Source organism: Terrapene carolina, unplaced genomic scaffold (assembly GCF_002925995.2).
Source record: "Terrapene carolina triunguis isolate 2854851 unplaced genomic scaffold, T_m_triunguis-2.0 Scaffold42, whole genome shotgun sequence".
In the NCBI taxonomy this organism is placed as follows: Eukaryota; Metazoa; Chordata; order Testudines; family Emydidae; genus Terrapene; species Terrapene triunguis.
In genome coordinates this window covers 13,536,264-13,557,875 of record NW_020664393.1, presented here as the reverse complement: position 1 = coordinate 13,557,875, position 21,612 = coordinate 13,536,264, and the positions used below count along the sequence as shown (strand labels likewise).

General features: G+C 42.2%; 1 protein-coding gene across 1 annotated transcript in view; it reads right to left on the bottom strand.

The window, feature by feature from the left end:
- FBXL4 (F-box and leucine rich repeat protein 4) overlaps positions 1 to 17,151 on the bottom strand; it is an 81,146-nt gene extending 63,995 nt beyond the window's left edge. Inside the window, exons 1-3 of the mRNA XM_026654082.1 lie at positions 17,014 to 17,151; positions 14,855 to 14,962; positions 3,211 to 4,265 (exon numbers count right to left, since the gene is read on the bottom strand). Of these exons, the coding sequence (XP_026509867.1) occupies positions 3,211 to 3,722 (512 nt within the window). The 5' untranslated portion in view covers positions 3,723 to 4,265; positions 14,855 to 14,962; positions 17,014 to 17,151. The remainder of the gene's footprint in view (positions 1 to 3,210; positions 4,266 to 14,854; positions 14,963 to 17,013) is intronic.
- Positions 17,152 to 21,612: the final 4,461 nt, after the last annotated feature.

The window sequence follows — 21,612 nt, the reverse complement described above, 5'->3', positions numbered from 1 at the left end:
ATAGACCATGAATGGCTTCTAGTCTGGATCCCAAATTCACAAAGACTGAAAGCTGATTTTTCAGTGTACCTACCCACAAATGGTTTGCATGTTGCAATGCTTTGAGTTTTCTTATTTCATGGTTAGAAAGGTAGTGAATTAAATGTTAACTGTTTGGACTATTGCTGTTCTTTGAACTCAAATTTCTTACTTTTCAAGTATACAGATATTTATTCAATAAATGGGAAAAATTTAAACAAACTGAACAGAATTGCATCAACACACTGATATAACAACAAAATAAATTGTGACAGTTGAACACATCATGATGACACACGCACACACACACATCTACCTTTTACGGTTTATGCACCCACATAAAAAGTCTTAATTAGGGAGGATGGGGAACCAATTAGCCCCCAAAATGTACTGGTTAACTAAATCACTTAAGTAGCCAGGACATAAAAACCTACTAACCCAAGGACTACCTGCACAGCCAGGCCCCTCCAAAGTCCTCAATTTAGAGGTACAGCGTATAAAATATTTGTGTACTATTTACTGTGTAATATACTAGACTGTAATGTATTATTTTAAATTTAATGCATTTTTAAAATGAACTTACTACAGTATCTCTGTTGCTTTTGTTAAATCTTCTTTCCGGTCCTGGCCCAACTCCACTTTTTCTCTTTCCTACACTGATCATTATATAGCTTTGCCGCATGTTGTTTTCAGCGCTTTCTTCCTCCTATCTTTCTCGCCTCCTGTAGCCCTTTACACCTATTTTCACCTAAAGTGTGTGCTTTACTTCCTCCCCTATATTTTTTTGTTTCTCTTACTGTTCCCCTTTAATCTCTCACACCACCTTAGTTCTTGTAATTGAGAACTCTGAGTGCAGCAGTGAATCTGCAAAAATCAGGTCAGTTTTATTCTGTTTCTGCAGTTTTTAAAAACTATGAACAACTGCAGAATCAGGCGCTATCTCTCTTCACTGGGGAGTGAACCCAAAAATATTGAGACGAGTGGTGACCCCACACCCTCCAAACACACACCTAATCCATCCCATCCTACTCTCTATTTTTGGGTCCACCTCCCCCATGAAGGGCCATTGTGCCGATTCTACTATCACACATAGCTTTTACAAGTTCCAGAAGCAGAATGTAAGTTTCATTGGTGCCCAGAGTTCCTAATAGTGGAAGTGAAAACTGACAAGATTCCAGTTAGTTTTCACTCTGCTGTGTTTGACAAAGCTATAAATAGCAGCAGAGACACAAGCTATCTGTCTGAACATTTAGGAACAACAGACTGCATCAGTTTGCACTAGGTTCACATTTGGAAAGTTATCTTTGCAATCACAGTGTATTAGAGGTTAAGGGTTTTTTCCCCCCAAAACATTAAAGTTTCAGTTCTACAGAAGCTGATGGCACTTGCCCAGGAAAGCTTCTTGCTCTGTACACGACAGGGAGTGGATTTTTCCAAGACTTGTAAATGGCTAATATTTTTCTAACATGGCTGCTTTTAGAGATGGTTGGAGGCCAGATTCTCTACTGCAGTCCCAGGTGGCTCAAAAGTGCTAGAATCTGGTCATAATTGACTCTCTGAAAATTACTTCAGAAAAGTAGAGAGACTCTTAGCTAGTATAAAGCCAGTTGAGCTGGCTCCTGTGCCAACCATCACCCAATCAGGCTATGCTCATCGGCATAGCTGTGCTCCACAAGGCTGCTCTAATTTATGCCAGAGCTGAAGAAGCTACAGTTTAAAAATTAGGGAAATATAACTGACCATCCAGTGTCCCACTCCCACCCTTGTGCCAAATGGTTCTTGACACTAGAGAAAATCTAGCCCTGCATCTTCATATGGCTGATACGTTCTTTTTTTAGCTTGCATGTGAAACACTTAGAACAGCATTTCTTCCTTTTCATTCTTGCTATATAATATTACCACCCTCACCACTCAGCTTTTAGATAGCACTTTTCATCCATAAAGGAGGTATGTATCATCCCCACTTTATAGATGGGGAAACAGAAGGCACAGCAACTACGTGATTTAATCAAGATCACCACAGAGACCAGTCAAATGGCCAGGAACAGAACCCAAGTTTCCCAAGTCCCAGTCCAATGCCCCATCTAGTGAGCCACACTGAATGGTAAAGAACAAACATCTGTAACAACATTAATGCAAAAGAGTTACCAGAAATGCTTAAGAAGATTGTAACTCCACAGAATCTAAACTCAATACCTTGAAAGCAGCCACTAGGCCTTATTTAACATCCATAGCTTACAGGTATTACTTTGTCTACAGAGATGTCCCTGAATACAACATGATTACACAAGATACTGAGAATGATTAAAAAACTGAATAAGGGCTATAAAATACAAATTAAGGATCAAATGCTGCCCTCACTTAGAATCATGCAGTTTCTACTTATTTACCAGTAATTAGCTCAAGATCTTAAATATAAGGAAGTACGTACACATCTATGAAAGTTTTTAATATCATGAGATATGAAAATGTTGGCGGAAGTGGCTAGTGCTAATACTCGGTAGTTGGACATACTTATTCCTGCATTTCCATTATAAGCTATTTTCAGGAACATATTATTTTAGCCTAAATAGTCACTCTAAGATAAAACATAGCATACAAAGGTTCACCTCACACGCAAACTTTTATTTTGTTTGTACTCAAATTTAGTTTAGGTTGTTTTGGCAAATAAGGATTACATTCAAAAATTAAAAATAAATTTTGAGCAATAGGCGCATTTTGCCTTACAACACAGTAAATCCAAAAATCTTCACTGCAAAATGGAACACTGTATAAACAATTTGCCCTCATTATTTGGGGGAAAGTAAAAATTCCAGAGAAGCGTCATTTAATTAACAAATTACTGTAAATGCATAGTAACTATTTTTTATCAAAAGTTCCATATAGATTATTTGGAGGTTTGGCCTGTTAGAAGAACTATTATTATACAAATGAAACCTGAATGAGCTTTGACCCTAAAATGGTCTCAATAAATAATCTATAACTACAATATTGATATTAAACAATGTTGGAAACCAAAACACATGTACCCTAAATAAAACTGCTTTAAACATATACTGAAGTAAACAAAGTATTTGTGGGTCTGATATAAAGTACTCCAACACTGAGAATAAAGACTGAAACCCAACTTAAAAGTTCTTTTGTGGTTGTACTATTTAGTAAGTTAGAGAGAGATACTCAGTAAAAGTTTACCTTACTTCAGCTGGTGTATTTTGGGAATAGGGATTTGCAGAACAAGCCAAAATCCTAATTACAGCCCCAGGGTGATATGTTTCCAGAACATGCACTGCTGTGGGATAAACTGGCTCCTCAAAAGCAAGCTCTACGTAGTCCTGGCTATAGAAGTTAGGTGGAGTCCTCTTGAATGGCAACTGGGCACTAGGACACTGATCCCACCAAGTTCCATAAGTTCGAAACACAGCAGTCTGAGTGAAGTCACCAGAACTGGGGTACACATTTGGAATACCTGCCAAATTCCACATTGTGTAGGACATGCTGTTTTCACTACCGTAATGAGAACTGAAATCCAACACTTCTTTGGCATACTGGACTACTTCAACATTGATAGGTAAGGCTCGGCTGTTGGATTCAATAGCTCTCCGGCTGTTCATCATTTCTCCCCTTGTAGCTGTCCTGGCTCGGCGCCGAAGGCAGATATAGTAAAACATGCTGAGAACTGTTAACATGGGAAACACCGGTGACATCTAGATATGAATTATGAAGCTGCAAAAGGTCAGGTGTCCTATATAAGGTGCATTAACTCTTTGGGGGATGTTTAAAAAAAAATAGCTGAATAAAACAGAATGGTTAAACATGGTCAACAGAGAAAATTTTTCCAGAAGGAAACCAATTTGCTTTTACTCATTCTAATTTGTCATCTTAAGACAACACTGTCATTAAAAATCTAAAATCAAGTAGTTTCCTTAGGGCCACTGAATTAAAAAAGGCAGTTATCTGGAAGTTAAATTGAGCCAAAAACTAAATTAACTATTTTCCATGTTAGATCACCAGCCTGCAGTAGTATCAAAAATTTTGTTGTCAATGTATAACCTTCAGCACTACCCTTTCATGTTGTCCATGACAGCATGCATCCCTGATATAAAAGTCAGTGGACTCCAAAAGGATGTTCATTGGAGTCCATTAATAATGTCAGCTGGAGGTCTTCTATACAGCCATGACACAAGGTAGGTATTCAGGGTTCTGTGACGGTGTCAGAAGCAGAAGTCTATATGCACGGTGTTGTATATCTGAAAAAAGAAGACATTTTGGTTCATATATTTACTGTATTAGATTCAAAATTTGCTAAACCTGGACGTTGCAGCCATGAAAACTATTTCTGCTAACTAGAACTGACAAAAAACAAGTATAATACCTACAGCAATAGTCTAATCTGTCAAACAAAACCACATTTCAGCAGTTATACTAGAGCGTACTTTATGTAAACTGTATGCTTATTCTGGATTACTTTCTGATCAAATAACATATATCCTAGAAAAGTAAGCTTTAACAAGAGAGCATGAGATGAAGAGAAATGCTTCAATGATTTTTTAAAAAAATTATTGCAGTGGGAAATTGTTGTGTTTATTTAACAAAAAATATTCCCCTGTAATCCAAACAATAAAACACTGAACTAGTACACAAGAACCATAAAGTCCAGGTGACTAAAATCTGACAATAACTAGAAAAGTGGAGTATGTTTTCACTGTCCAGACTGAGTGGCATGCAAAAAGTAAACAATTAGTACAATTGGTAGAAGAGTTAGGTTTTAAAAATTCTTCAGTTTACTAATCTAAGGTGTACTATCAACACAGGTAAAGAAATCTGTTTGAAAACATTTAATTTTTAATCTGTCACTTTAAGGAAATGGGCATGTCCATATTAGATTTCCTACAAGTAAAGATTATCTTACAAACCCCACTGCGTAGTTAGCAGGCACAAAACAACTATAAGGCAAAAACTGTTAGATTTACCAATATAATCACAGTCTTCTATTAGTAATAAACAAAATATTTCCTTACAGCTTATCAAGAAGCAAGATATACCAAAATTAATCTCCCCACCCTGATAAAAAATACAACTAACTTTGTTGCTCCACTGAAATCTTGTTTAACTGTTGCTCAATGGCAAAGAGAGAAGAGCAGTGTTGGAGTCCCGAGCAAGGATGACTAAGAATCTCCTAAAATAGATTAAGTGTTTCTGCAGCAGACATTTACTGGGCGTGTACTCTATTAATCACTGGGGCAGACAGTGGCTGCATTTCTACTTCAGGACAAACATTAACAAATCATTAACCTAATGCCTCTGCTGTTCTAGCAGGCCAACTGCACATTTACCATTTGAAATAGGTCGCAGTTGGGACAATACTGTGTTTTTCTGGAGTAACTCACTTCTCTCCCACCTCAAAAACAAACCACCAAAACAACCCAAAAAAACAACATCCATACATATATGGGTAGCATTCACTGAGCCCCCTTTAGCAATTGACAGTGCAGGTTTTGTAAGATAAAGGCAGGCTGCAGCCTCTGCTCCTATATTTGGCAGTGAGAAAACATGTGTTGATGAACTGTTCACTCTTCACTCCAAGGTGAAGCTGCAGAACTTTAATTAATTTGCAAACTGGATACCATCAGAATAGGCCTGAATAAAGACTGGGAGTGGTTGGGTCATTACAAAACCTAAACTTAATTTCCCCAATACTAATTTCTCCCTACTGTTACTCACACCTTCTTGTCAGCTGTCTGTAATGGGCCACTCTCTTACCACTTCCAAAGTTATTTTTCCTCCCTTAGTATCCTGCTGTTAATTGATTTATCTCGTTAGACTGACCTCACACTTGGTAAAGCAACCCCCATCCTTTCATGTATTTATACCTGCTCCTGTATTTTTCACTTCATTCATTTGATGAAGTGGGTTCTAGCCCACGAAAGCTTATGCCCAAATAAATTTGTTAGTCTCTAAGGTGCGACAAGGACTCCTCATTGTGTTCACTCTTTTTCTTTCTTCTTCCTCCTACAATTTTTTTGTCTAGTTTCTGTCCTTAAAATCAGATTTTATACCAGCTTGGGGTATCGCAACTTGAACTACATTTGGCACCTACCACAGCGGGGAACACATAAGAAGTTGTCTTGGCTCAGCCCTGAGCTCTGTAGGGAAGCCAAAGCCAAACAAAAAGGTTTTGGAAGAGACATGGAAAGGAAGCAACACGTTGTTGTTCTCTCTTTTTCAACTGGGATGGCTTAAAAGTTTAACTGAAGACTAGGACTACATAAAAACACACTTTTCTTTTGAATTCTTTTCTGCTGTCTCCTGATCCAACATGTCTTATAGCTAGTTTAATTTTCTGGTTCTCATGCTCTAGCACAATGCAGCAACATTCACATTACAAACTGTTCACATGCCTTCTATATCAGTTGGTTTTCTGTGCGTTTACAACCCCCCTCAGTCAGTCATATGGCATTGTTTGGAGAGGGTAGCTGCAGTCACACCACATCCCCCATGCCCAAGACCTTGGACAAAAGTCAGTATCTCCAACTGTCTTTGCCTCTTAGGGTATGGCTACACGTGCAGCTGTACAGCGCTGTGAGTTAAACCCGCCTTCGTACAGCTGAGTAGGGAAAGCGCTGCAGTCTGTCCACACTGACAGCTGCCAGCGCGCTAGCATGGCCACATTTGCTGCGTTTGCAGCTGCATTGGGAGCGGTGCATTATGGGCAGCTATCCCAGCATTCATGTGGCTGCAACGTGCTTTTCAAAAGGGGGGGGTTGGTGGAGTGTGACAGGGAGTGTGGGGGGAGAGAGTGTGCTTTTTGGGATGCTGAGAGTGTGTCAGCACCCTGCCTTGCAAGTTCCGACCCCCCCTGCTTCTCATTCACTCACTCAAAGCAAACAGCAAAATGTTTGCTTTTTCTCTCTGGTACGGAGCTTTGAAACGGCACTTCCGCATTCCTGGAGCTGATCACAACAATGAGAAGAGTGGCCACTTGATAAGGGGATTATCACAGCGCAGCAAGTTAACGCCTAGTTCACACTGACACCGGGGAGTTGTAGCCACTGCACTGCATCTCTTATTCCTCTCGGGGAGGTGGAGTACCTGCAGCGCTGTGGCCAGGGAGATACAGCGCTGTACATGCCTTGCCAGTGTGGACGGGGAGTGAGGTACAGCGCTCTGGGCAGCTTTATTGCACTGTAAATCGCAAGTGTAGCCAAGGCCTTAGAGTGCAGTTTCTTTTGTGCGCCAGTCAGTAAACCTCAGATAAAAGATAATGTCTTCAGTTTGGATTCAATTAAATATTTTTATATATTTTCTTTTTTAGACAAGTACAAAAATAAATGAGCATACCAAAATTACAAAAGAATCTTTGCTTCACCCAACAAATTTTGGTTGCTAAGCACCAAAGTACTTTACTATTTATGAAATTTACAAAACCCCAAGCAAATTAACAGTTAACTATGTTTTTACAATGCCAATAGTAAACAAACATCCTTATCACTTATAAAAAAAATTAGTATTTCATCACATCAACTTTTCAATGGACTGTTGGGTTTTTATATGCATTTGTTATCTCAATTTCTGTACCTAGATTTTTTTTTTTAAAGAATTTTTAAATGTACTTATTGGTAATAATTCCCATTTATCAAACAGAATGTTTTGTTAAGTATTTATAATTACTACTTCATGATAATGTTGTATACACAATTTTCCTATTAAATTACATTACACTAGCAAATTATAATATATGTAAGTGAACTTGCATTTGAGGCTGATCAATGGGTCACTCATATGCATATATATAAAGTTTTATTTCTTTTTCAAAACAGTTTTGTAATCATGGCTGTGTAACTGATTTCATAGATTTCAAGACCAGAAGGGACCATTATGATAATCTAGATCAGTAACTTATGGCGACCCAGTTGAAGAAAATTGTTGATGCCCGCGACCCAATGGAGCTGGGGATGAGGGGTTTGGGATGTGGGAGGAGCTCAGGGCTGGGGCAGAGGGTTGGGGTGCAGGGGTGAGGGCTGTGGGGACAGGAATGAGGGGTTCAGGGTCTGGGAGGGGGCTCTGGGCTGGGGCAAGGGGGTGGAGTGCGGGAGGGGGGTCAGGGCTCTGGGATGGGGCCAGGGATGAGGGGATTGGGGTGCAGGAGGGGGCTCTGGGTTTGGGGGGGCTCAGGGCTGGAGCAGGGGGTTGGGGCACAGGCTTACCTCCAGCACCTCCCAGTCAGCGGCACAGTCGGGGTGCAGAGGCAGGCTTCCCGCCTGTCCTGGCACCGCAGACCGTGCTGCACCCCAGAAGTGGCCAGCAGCAGGTCGGGCTCCTAGGCGGAGACGCACAAGCGGCTCCACGCGGCTCTCACCCACAAGCACGCCCCCCCCCCCAACTCTCATTGGCCGGGAACCAGCCAATGGACGTGTGGAGCCGGTGCTCGGGAGGAGGCAGCACGCGGAGCCCCGCGCCCCTCCCCCCCCCGGATCCGGAACTGCTGCTGGCTGCTTCTGGGGCACAGCACGGTGTTGGAACAGGTAGGGACTAGCCTGCCTTAGCCGGGCAGCACTGCCGACAGGACTTTTAATGGCCCGGTCGGCGGTGCTGACCAGAGCTGCCACAACCCAGTGCCTTACATTCCGCGACCCACAGTTTAAAAACCACTGATCTAGATCTTCTCTACAATGGGCCACAAAACTTCCCCAAAATAACCCTAGAGCATCTCTCTTAGAAAAACATCCACAAAAAAATCTGACTGCTCCTCTTTCCGTCCTGCTCTCTGTGCAGTAGGACACCCAAGAGTGAATTTACCAGACGCTGGTGGATCCATGCTCATCAATGTGTGCGCTATCTGGTCACTCGGCGGTATGGAATAACTGTCGAGATTTTCCCAGAAATAACTGATATAAACAAAATTAGGTAGCATGGTGGGTATAGCATGCAAACGGTTCAGCCACAGAAAGACTGCAGAGTGGACATACCGTATATACTCGTTCATTAACCCATTCATTTATAAGCCGACCCCCCAAGATGGATAGGCAAAAATGGCAAAAACTGTATGATGCTTTCATAAGCTGACCCTGTATTTCAGGAGTTGGCAAACTTTGGCTCCCAGTCCATCAGGATAAACTGCTGGCAAGTCGGGACGTTTTGTTTACCTGGAGCATTCACAGGCATGGAGCCCCTCAGCTCCCAGTGGCCGCGGTTTGTGCTCCCAGCCAATGGGAGCTGTGGGAAGCGACGTGGGCCGAGAGACATGCTGGCCACCACTTCCCGCAACTCCCAATGGCTGAGAACAGCGAACCACAGCCACTGGGAGCTGAGGGGCTCTGTGCCTGCGAACGCTCCAGGTAAACAAAACTACCTGGAGTTTATTAGATATTCAATTCAATAGAGCTTAAAATCGTCAAATTTTGGTGTAGACCCGTTGATAAGCCGACCCCCGCTCTTTAATGCTTCATTTTTTTTACCAAAAAAATTCACCTTATGAACGAGTATATACGGTACCAAAAAGAAAGAAAGATTGAGCTAATCTTTTATATAAGAGGTTACAAACAGATTGCAAAACCATAGTTGTGACTGTATTTGTAACATTGACAGTATGTGTGTTCTGGTAGACGTTTGGCTATAACGTCTCCAGAAACGTGCCACAGCTTTCATTCCCCTATCAAAAATCAGTTGAATAATTTACATTTTTAAAGGAGATAAAAGTAGTACGATATAAGGACCCAAAGAGAATATTTTTGGAAGCACGATAGGTAGGGGTTTATTCTAAAATGCGCTTAAAATAAATTCCTGATTTTTCTCTAGAACTTGGTGGCCAAATTTCACACAGGTTAAGCTTTTATGTCCTCTGAATTTTCAATGTCGTTTTTGCTTTGTTTCTCTTAATAAACTTTAAATTTTTGAATAAAAGCCTTTGAATCTAGGCTCTGGTTGAAAATTTTCCTTCTCAGTCCTACTTTTTGTTGTTGACTGGTATCTTTTAAAAGAGATACATCAGACTTAGTAAAGAGACAAACCGTAAGAGATCTGGGGCAAATGTTGGATATAGGGTCAACTGTAGACATTATTTGTATTATAATGGAGAGCCTGTGTATGACTGATGGAGGCTGGAGGCAAAAGTAATCAGAATGATGGGGGCCAGGTGCACAGAAGCCTGATTGATTAACTGGGGGCCACAAGCACTAGAGCCCGATTGGTTGATTATCAGGCAATAACCCCTTAAAATGTGGTATGCTATGAAAAATTATTTGTAAAATGGTATATTACGGTACCTTCCCTCCCTCAATTATGCCCACTTCAGTTTAAGTACAAAGACACTTTTTTTTAAACTGCCAACTTTGCAAATTGAGTCCATGATCTGAATGTTAACCCGTGTTCTTTCTGGCTAATCCCCAATAAAGATTCTGCAAGTGGAACTTAATTAACAATTCTGTTAATGTGTAAGCTAGAAACAATCTAACCATTTACCCATTACTGTATTAGCTCTGGAAAGCTAACAGGAGTAAAAAGCAGTAAGTATTATCAACAGAAGAAACTGTGTGATTCAGAATATACAATGAGAACAGATCTATTGAGTAAAAGTTAACTTCTTAAAATAAACTTTTCTGACTACTTATCTTTATTTATAAAATGTCAGTTTAATCTGCATAAGTTTTCAGTTTGTCATGCCTGTACATCATCACATCTTCCTACTGAAGCAGTCTGAGTGGCTGCTGACAGATTTATTCATTTGGACCATCAAAAAACAACCAAAAACAGGGCTGTCAGGCAATTATTCAAGGGTGCTATCAACCCCATGAAATAGGATGATTTAACAAAAGTGATCACTAATGGGAAAGACAACTCCCCAGAGAAAATGCGTCATGTGCAACAGCGGTTCTCAACTGTGGGGGACGGGGCCCGCTGAGGGCCGCGAGCAGGTTTCAGGGGGGCCGCCAAGCAGGGTCAGTGTTAGACTTGCTGGGGCCCAGGCCAGAAAACTGAAGCCCTGCTATGTTGGGCTGAAGCCCGGGGCTCCCAGCCCTGCCACCTGGGGCTGAAGCCGAAGCCTGAGCAACTTAGCTTTGCGCAGACCCCTGTAGCATGGAGCCCTGGGCAACTGTCCTGCCTGATACCCCTTAAGTCAGTGAATTCCATATGTTTCTCCTAAACCATCCCTATGGGTACCCTTTGGGTATCCTTTCTTCAAAATTCTTTCACCATCCTTCACATCATCCAGATTTGCAACCTCAATTTCATATTAGACTTCTAACTCCTTTCCCCACCCTGCATTCAGGTGGTCACCAAATCCTGTCTGTTTTTTCCTTAAACTTTTTCTCCATTCCAAATCCTTGCTCACACATGTCATCTGTCATTTCAAATATTAACAGTCTCCTCATCTTTGGCCTGCCAGCATCTCCTCTTGCCCGAGCCCAGCCTGTATAAAATACTGCTGCTAAAATACATCTTCCCCTTCCACTGCTTTGAAACAACACACTTCTCTTCAGTTCCTACAATTGGCTTCCTCTTGCTCTCGACAGTAAGTTTCATTCCCACTTTTAAGATTCTGTGTAAATCCATCCCAGCCTATGTGTCAGCTTTTACTTTGTCCTACTGCCTTTGTCCTAACTTGTCATTGCCTACTTGGAACCAATTTTGTAGCCCTCTCCTATAACACCAGATTAGAAAGACACTGGAAACACTGTAGAGGATACAGCAAAAATACAGAATTTAGTAATATCAGATACAATAGCAATGTAGAGCATGTGCCCTATAAAGTCCTTCTCGTAGATTGCCTACGGCAACCCTGAAAACATTAGTGAAATATGCATTTTAAAATTTTGGAATAGAACCTTAAGAGAAAGACTCTGTTAATGGGGAGGTTCTATGCTTCTGTGGAGATAAAGCGTTAGTTAGTGGTTAGAGCAAGAAACTGATGTCAAGACTCCTGGATTAGAATACAGTAGAACTTCAGAGTTACAAACTGATCGGCCAACCACACACCTCATCTAGAACCAGAAGTACGCAATCAGGCAGCAGCAGAGACAAAAAAAGGAAAATACAGTACAGTAATGTGTTAAAGGTAAACTACTAAAAAAAAAGGGAAAGTTTAAAAAAAGATTTTACAAGATAAGGAAATTGTTTCTGTGCTTGTTTCATTTAAATTAAGATGGTTAAAAGCAGCATTTTTCTTCTGCATAGTAACGTTTCAAAGCTGTATTAAGTCAATGTTCAGTTGTAAACTTTTGAAAGAACAACCATAATGTTTTGTTCAGAGTTACAAACAACTTCCATTCCTGAGGTGTTTGTAACTGAGATTCTACTGTAGATGCTTGAGAGTCAATTCCCCTTGTAAAGTATTTTGAAATCCCCAAATGAAAGATGCTGTATTATTGCAAAATATTGTTATTGGTTAGGCATAATCACTGCCCTTCAGTTAAAGACAGTTGTAAGCAGCCATTAAGCATCTTTATGGAACAAGATAACAAACAATAGCAACCTCCACCAAAAACACAGGTACATGTCACCACCCAAAACAAAGGCACAGGCAAGTTGTGTATGCATTGAGGGGTTTTGCTGGTTATTGTTTTGTGCGGATTTGTATGTCTGTGACAGACAGACAAACATCAGAGAAGGAGCAGAAAGCCAAGAACACTGCAAAAGCACTGGGAGCATGGCCCTTAGAAAAAAACAAGAGAGAAAGCTCTCTCAGCTCAGTGCTGGCTGAAAGAAGCTTAGAACTGTAAGCAAAACACAATACGAAGTTTCGATTCCTACTGTACTCAGGGAAACAAGATCTTTGCACATTCTTTGTAAGTAGACAGAGTTGCATCAAAGAAATACTTGACTTCATCACCCATTTCTCCTCCTAACCGGAACAAACTGCAAGACCCCAAATTTTTGGTTAACCACTCAGGTTGACGGAGGTAACATGTTACAATCTATTGATTTTATTGGTTCTCCTAATCTTTACTAGTCAAACAGTATGTGAAATACAATTTCTATGCAAAATCCTTTATTTTCTAAACGTTTGTGTTAATATTAAGTAATTTGAACAATTAATTGTTGTTATAAAATCATTCTGTATAAGCGAGATAGTAAGGTCAGAATTCTCTGCAGGGAATGCCATTTCAATCTGGAATTTATTATTTCCCGTAGTCAGACAGAATAGATGTACTCCAGAAACTTTATACACACAGCATTCAAGAGAAAATAAGTCACTGCTGCATGATAATAATTTTCATCCAGTCTTCACACCAGGTAAGATTATGTTTAGTTACACTCCCTTGGACTATTTTAGCTCCTTCTTTGGGGTTTACATATACACAGTCATTTTCTGGCCTCTGACCGATCTCCCATATCAGTGACCAATTTATCTATTTAATTCACTTAATCTTTCAAAGTCAGTTTACCAGTCCTCCAAATCATTTTTGATGTACAAGGGGAAAATAGGTCATATGAGTGCAACATGAGTCACTGACCCATCAGAACACCACGCAAAAGAAAAAAATTGAATATTGTTGCTTTGAGAGCAGTAAAGTGAAGGATCTGGAGTGACAGCATACAACAAATCATAGAAATTAGAGTCTGAAAAGATATGAGGTCATCTAGTTCATCCCCATGCCAGGGCAGGATTGCTCCCTACAGTGTATTTCCTAGACATGAGCTTGAGGGATGATGCTATCGCAAGAAAAGTGAATACTATATATACTAGTATGTACATGTAGGGGGGGGAAACATTTTTTTTTTTTTTTTAAGGCCAGAGAAGTAATAACTCCTCTTTACACAAGCCTTGCTAATACCACACTTGGGAGTACTATGCAGGGTTTTGTTCTGCTCGCTATAAAAAACCCCTACCAACACTGATAAATTACAAGGAATATATAGATGACAAAAGGAATGGAGGGCATGACCTATGAAGAAAGATTAATGGAACTTAATATGTACACCTTAGATAAAAGATGGCAAAGGGGAAATCTGTTAATTATCATTACACATGGATGCTCAGAGGGGACACTAAATCCTTCCATACTAAATTCCTACCACAGATTAGCATCACCTAATGTTAATTACAGATTCCAGGAACATCTAAATGTAACATATTGAAATAAAAAACTGTGTATAACAGATTCATACTAAATACTTCAAAGTCAGACATCATTTGTGTAATTTCATATACAGTGTTCTGGCATAAAAAGACAGCTGTTTCACACATCCTAAAAACTATTTTAACATTCAATATTATGACAATCTTAACTATTTAAAATCCTAAATGTAACATAACAAGAACTATTCAGAAGTGTGTGGGTTACTATTTGTAGTGTCAAACTGTTCAGAATGTATAACTTCTATCACATCCCTCTTTTCAAACCTCTGTATTGGTTGACTCTCTCCTCCCATTAAGGCGAGAGTTGACATTAAATAAATAAATTCAAATAAAAATAAATATGTTTTAACACTCAAGTATAGATAGGACAAGTTGTATTTTAACATGTGTTATCTGGTCAAGGTGAACCCAAGCCTGTTTCCTAATGTTTACCTCAACCACCTAATGTGTTAAAATACGACTTGCCCTGTCTACACTAGGATAAAAGCTTTTTAGGCTATCCTCAACAAGACCTAAAAGGCTACCTATACACCACCACCCTTCATTTTTGAATATCCTCCCAGTCACTGCAAACCAAAATCTCCCTCTCGGTCACGGACACGGTCACACACACACACACACACAAATCTCACCACATCTGGTTCAATACTTCTTTTAACTAGTAACCCTAGCACAATTATGTCCTCACCTTTTCTTCCAGTTATTGCATTGCTTTTCTTTAATAGTTAGTTTGTGAATTAATGTTTTGGATATTTTTACCTGTTGCTCAGTAGCATTGTATTTGCTCGGTTCATGGATTGTTAGCTCTCAGGGGCAGACTCCCTGCTCTTGGGAACTGTCCATTCAGCAACATGTAGACCAACAGACCTTTAAATAAGAAATAATAATTCACATAAAGTGAAGTACACAACTATATAAAAGTGACTTAGCTATTTTTAAAAACCTATACACAGTCAACTAACCACCTACACTGGATAAATCCTTTTTTATATTAATTACATTAGCAAAAAGCAAATACTTCAAAATATACAGCAGTGCTCCCCAAACTGTGGGGCATGCCCCTTAGGGAGGCACCGAGGAAAGCTTGGAGGGGCATGGCAGGGCCCGGGCTAGCCCCCACGGGGGACGGGGAGGGAGTGCCACCCAGCCCCACCCCCAGTTCCTGTCTCGGCCCCAACACAGCTCCACTCCCAGGCCTGACTCTGGAAGCAGCCCCAGCTGCAGGTCTGGCCTCGACCACAGCCCAATTCCCGGCCACAGCCCCTGAGCGGGGGGCAGGGACACGGATAGATTCCATTACGGGTAAGGGGGGCCATGACATAAAAATCTGGAAGCCCTACAGTCTTTTTACAGCCATTAAAAATGTGAAGCTTCCAAGTTCTACACATTGCTAAGAATATGTACAATCTTGTATCCCTTTTACCGTCAAACTCATCTTCCGCCTAACCTCCCCTCCCTCTGCTGTGTTCCATACCCCCTTGTCCCATCTTAGCTTACAAGCTCTTTGGAGCAGAGACTGTCTTTCACTGCCTGTTTGTATCCCTGAACAGTGTGGGTCCAGCTGGGGCCTCTGGGCATCAATGTAATATATATAAAAAACAAAAACAAAACTCTGAGCAATCAAGTTAACCATTTTGCTACTGCCCACAGCTGTTGTGTGAAGATCTATGAAATTCTAGCATTCACTGGAACACTAGTAACACAATGTGCATTTTGCCATATGTTAGTTCTCCATGGAGTCTGTTATGGAACGGTGATCTACTTTCATTAACAGCATGAAACATACACATGCCTGCTAAAATGATGCATCACATCAGGAGAAGAAAGCACATTAGGTTTGACTATGTACTGTACTGGTAATGCAAGGATTAGCTTTCCCTAAGAAAAAGATGGCGTTATTGAGATAAGCACTGTCACTGGTGTGTGTGGGTAAATATGGCAGGCGGATAGAGCTTGGGTAGGTCCGGGTTCAGCAATGGTAGGTACAGATGGATTTGGCAGATGAAAAGAACTTGGGTGGGTAGGCAGGTGTTCAGCACTGGGATGTGCAGTGACTGGAAATGTTTGGTGACTGGAAAGAGCCAGGGTGGGATAGATGTTCAGCAGTAGGGGAGTGGGAGGGGCAGCTGGGTTTGGCAGCTGGAAAGAGCCTCGGGGAGTAGATGTTTAGTACTGGGAAGGGCAGATGGTTTTGGTGGCTTGAAGGAGCGGGAGGAGAAGGTGTTCAACACTTGGGGTGGGGGAGGTGGATTTGACAACTGGAAGGACCCAGGAGGCAGGGTAAGAGTTTGGAGTTTGGCACTGGGAGGGACAGGCAGGGTTGCCAAATCTCCAGGAACTAAAGATTAATTTTTAATTAAAGATTATGTCATGTGATGAAATCGCCAGGAATTCATCCAACCAAAGTTGGCAACCCTAGTTCAGCAGCTGGAAGGAAGGGGCAGGGAAGAGAGCTAGGTGGGTTGGACAGCTGGAAGGAGCAGGGGTGTGGGGGGCGGGTAGGAGTTTGGCACTGGGAGTAGGCGGGTTTGGCAGCTGAGATAGCCAGTGCATGGTGTGAGGGTGGACCCATCACTGATGGACCTCGGGCAGGGGTCAGCGTGGCAGGGCCTGTTCCGGAGCAAGGGGCACAGCCAGGCTGAAGATACGGGACTCATCGCTGGCAAAGCGGAGGGCCAGGCCGGGCCCATCGCAGGCAACCTTAGGACGGAGTCGTGGTGGTGTCAGTGGGCCGGGCGGGGCAGGGCTAAGCCAGGGGGCGCGGGGTCCCGGCTGGCAAAGGCCGAGCGTGGCACTGACTACGAGGCCCGGGCACAGGGAGGGCAGGGCCCCGAACAGACACACAACGGCCGGGACCGGCAGCCGAGCAGGCCGCGCCCGAGCCCTCCGCCCCTGCCTGAGAAGAGAAGTCACCGTACCCGTCCGCAGGGCGGAGCGGCCTGCGCCGCGCGCTGACACCAGCCACACGAGCGTCCCGGGCAGCAGGGGCGAGTCAGCCGCAGGGCGAAGGCGGGGCTCCCACAGGGCAGAAGGCGCCGCGGGACACGAGTGATCACGCTCTAGCAGCGTGGGGAGGGGAGAGCGTGGTGGGCGGAGCCATGACATGATACCAGTACGTTCTGCGTGGTGGGAAGGGGGGACCCAAAGGGCGTGGCCAGAACGCGGGGGGGGGGGGGCACTCGACTGTTGTTTAGGTGGCGTGGGCGGGGCTCTCTATCCGGGTGGGCGCGACCCGCCGCCCGCTCTCACAGAGAACCCTGCTGCCGATGGAAAGAGGGGCGCGACGGAAGCCGACGAGGAACAACCCCGGCTCACCCCAGGACAGGCGGGAGCTCTACTCAAGGAGGGGCAGCCGCGTTCCCGTGGCTCAGGGGCCATCGGGCCCTTAGGGAGGGGTAGCCCGTTGATTGGTTGCCCACGCCAGTGATGACGTGGGGCCGCTCAAGCTTGCTCTCTGTTTTCGTTCTGAGCCGGAGCAGCGGGCGGGGCGTGTGAGGCTCTTGCCCCCACCCCTCGCAGAGCTCAGCGACCTGCCCCGGCCCCAACACGTCCCGTTATTTGCCGTTGGGGCTGGGTCACGTGCTCCTGGTTTTCTCTGCCCCGAGGTGAGGCGGGAGCTCTTGGGAGCAGGCGGGACTCTGGTGGGGTGACCTGACTCCGGGGCCGAGCGCCCAGGGAAGCCCCAAACCCTGCGAGATCAGTGATAACGTTAGGGAGGTTTGCAACAGGGTGAACTGTCGGGACCCTGCGTGTCTCTAGCAGCCCCGGCGTGGCTTCCCAAATCTCGTCAAAGCGGGATTCATTGAGCATCAAGCGAGCGGCTCAAAGGCCCTCCTGGGCCTGTTTTATCTTGCTGCTTAGTGGCCCCGGGGGTCATAAGGCCCTCCCTGATTTGAACTCACGAAGATGAGTAAATGCACCAATGACTGGATGTGCCTCTCTTGGGTCTCAGTGTGGCAGTTGCATAATAAATGTCATGGTTTGCTTCCCCTCTGCTTGAATTTGGTAGCATGCCAAGCATGTGTCTCTTTTCCTTCTGAACTGCTGTTGCTAATTCTAAGTTGTGAAGGAGAGATCATAGAAATTACCATGTGGGATCAGGCCAGTGACCATTTAGACCAATATCTAGTGTCCAACAGTGGCCATTTGATACTTGAGAGGAAGGTACCGGAGAGCCTGCAGTTATGGGACAACTTGCCCGCAGGGAAGTTTCCTCCTGACCCCTACTGTAGATTGGCTTGTGCAGCGAAGCTTGGGAGTCTACATTCTAAAAAAAAAAAAATTAAAACATCTTTACTATTATAACTGGCTATACTTGTTATCCATTTAACTGATCAGTCCTTTTTTGAATGTGAACAAGCATGTTCATTTCATATGTAAGTGACTAGCACAAATGGACAACTGAAAATCATGTGAAGAAATGTAATGCAAAGGTGTAGAAACAAGCAGTTGCCCAATTGCTTTGAGGTCAGACATGTTAGAAAAGAGACCGATAACCTATTCTGTTTTGAACAGGTGATGAAAAGAGAGCTTTAATAAGTGAGGAAGCAAGTTTTTATTCTTAATTTTATTTATTGCTTATCTGCAAAAGCACCAGCACATTGCACAACTTAAAACAACTAAATAAAAGCAATATACAATCATATTTATATCACAGCACCATATAAAATATTTTAAAACATAAGATTTTTAAATCTGAATTAAAAGGTGCTGCTACATCTGCAGTTCTGCCTGTTTAGGTGGAACATGAAGATATCCTATAGTCTTGGGATTGCAGCAGCAAAAATACAATATGCCCTCTTGCATGGCCAAAAAATCCATCCATCAGCCCCATCCCTGTGCAGTTTAGCTGTTGAAATGATATGCTGGGAGCCAGAAGCTCTGTGAGACAGCTGGGTCCCAATCCATTTTTAAAATTTAAAGCCAATATTTGAACACATTCTGGGTCCAAATAGGCAAGTGATGTGAATAAGAAGCTTCTTGGCACTCTCCTCTCACTCCGTCCTGTTCCTCCAAATAATCAAGTTGCCATATTCTGCTGTAGCATCTAATCAACCTACTTTTATAGCCTACAGTATACTGTAGTAGTCCAACACAAGTGTTACAAAGGCATACACCACAGTCATTGTATTAGTGTATAAGAGAAACAGATAGTTTAATATTCTGAAGATGATCATAAGCAGCTGTGACTACCTGCAAATCCTGTGTAATATCAGTTCTGATCAGTGTCTAGACTGTGACCTGCATGAGTCACCTGAAGTGATACTATGAGAGGCCTAGTGAAATACTTCTCTCATATTTTCTACACAAACCAATCAACATAATTTTAATCTTGCTGAGATTCAGTTTTAGTTAATTCCTAGGTAGATCTGGACTTCTGTGAGGCATATTTTGAGACCCCTAAAATCATCCTCAGAGGGAAAGGTACAGCACTGACTGCACTGGGCTCTTTGTGGCCATAGCAGTTTACAGGACTGAGACCTAAGAAATTATGGTAGAATATATGAAGTTGGGTGTCATTGCTCTAAAACTGATTTCTGAGCCAATATCTATTACCATGCTTTTGACTGGTAACATGTAAAAACTGAAAACATTTGGAGCAAACACCAATTAGTGGGACCTAGCAAGAAGCAAGCAGCCACCTATCAGCACCCGCTGGAACATCTGCACACATTATGATCAAGACAGTTCAATTTATACATATATATAGGGCCCAGCCCATAAAGTTTTCTACTTGAGGAAACCTGAATATAAATAGTTGCCATATATAATTATAGGAAATGTGTAATTTCAAAGGTACATATTCATTTTACTTAATATATTTTTAAAATATGAAAGGATTTTGGGGCAAGGGAAAAGAAAGTGATTGGTTTGGGAGTTACAGAAAGGAAAATATGAGGTTATTCCATAGCAGTCAGAGGGGGAGGGGGAGGGGCGGTTGAGGTCCCCTTACTCTGAACTATTTGTGCCATCTTCCCAACAATTCCCCAGCATACTTATGGATATAAATTCTGACTTTGTCACATCTATGATGACTCCACCTGTGGGACAGCATGCCATCCAGTCCACCATAAAAAGGACCATTGGATAATTTTTTGAGGAAGCTATATGGTGATTTTTGCAAAGGTAAAAATAACCTGAAGATTAAAGGTTGTGAGGACAAGGACAGAGACACCCTTAGGGAAAATTTGTTCAGGATGAAATTTATTAATCACCTGCATGTTAATCTTCCACTGTGTTTCTTTAAATACAGGAGAGCATATTTCAACTTCAGTAGTCTCCGAAAAGCAAGAACAATATCTTTTATATAACACAGTATATTCAAAGTTGTGTATATGAATTAACTACTAACTGGTATGTAATCTATCATTTAAATCAGCTTCTGTACCAGATGACTCGTACAGCTAATGTGATACCATTTTAAAAAAGGGCTCCAGAGGAGATCCCAGTAATTACAGACCGGTAAGCCTAACTTCAGTACCGGGCAAATTGGTTGAAACTATAGTAAAGGACAGAATTATTGGACACATAGATGAACATAATTTGTTGGGGAAGAGTCAACATGGTTTTTGTAAAGGGAAATCATGCTTCACCAATCTAGAATTATTTGAGGGGATCAACAAGTATGTTGACAAGGGTGATCCAGTGGATATAGTGTATTTAGATTTTCAGCAAACCTTTGACAAGGTTGCTCACCAAAGTCACTTAAGCAAAGTAAGTTGTCATGGGATAAGAGGGAAGGTCCTCTCATGGATCAGTAACTGGTTAAAAGATAGGAAACTATGGCTAGGAATAAATAGTCAGTTTTCAGAATGGTGAGAGAGAAATACTGGTTTCCCCCAGCAGTCTGTACTGGGACCACTACTGTTCGACATATTCATAAATGATCTGGAAAAAGGGGTAAACAGTGAGGTGGCAAAATTGGCTGATGATACAAAACTACTCCAGATAGTTAAGTCCAAAGCAGATTGCAAAAAGTTACAAAGGGATCTCACAAAACTGGGCGACTGGGCAACAAAATGGCAGATGAAATTCGGTGTTGCTAAGTGCAAAGTAATGCATATTGGAAAACTTAATCCCAACTATACATATAAAATGATGGGGTATAAATTAGCTGTTACCACTCAAAAAAGATCTTGGAGTCATTGTGGATAGTTCTCTGAAAACATCCACTCAATATGCAGCGGTAGTCAAAAAAGCTAACAATGGTGGGAATCATTAGGAAAGGGATAGATAATAAGACAGAAAATATCATATTGCCTCTATATAAATCCATGGTACACCCACATCCTGAATACTGCGTGCAGATGTGGTCGCCCCATCTCAAAAAAGATGTATTGGAATTGGAAAAGGTACAGAAAAGGCAACAAAAATTATTAGGGATTTGGAATAGCTTCCATCTGAGGAGAGATTAATAAGACTGGGACTTTTTAGCTTGGAAAAAAGACGACTAAGGGCTGATATGTTAGAGGTCTATACAATCATGACTGGAGTGGAGAAAGTAAAACAAGTATTAT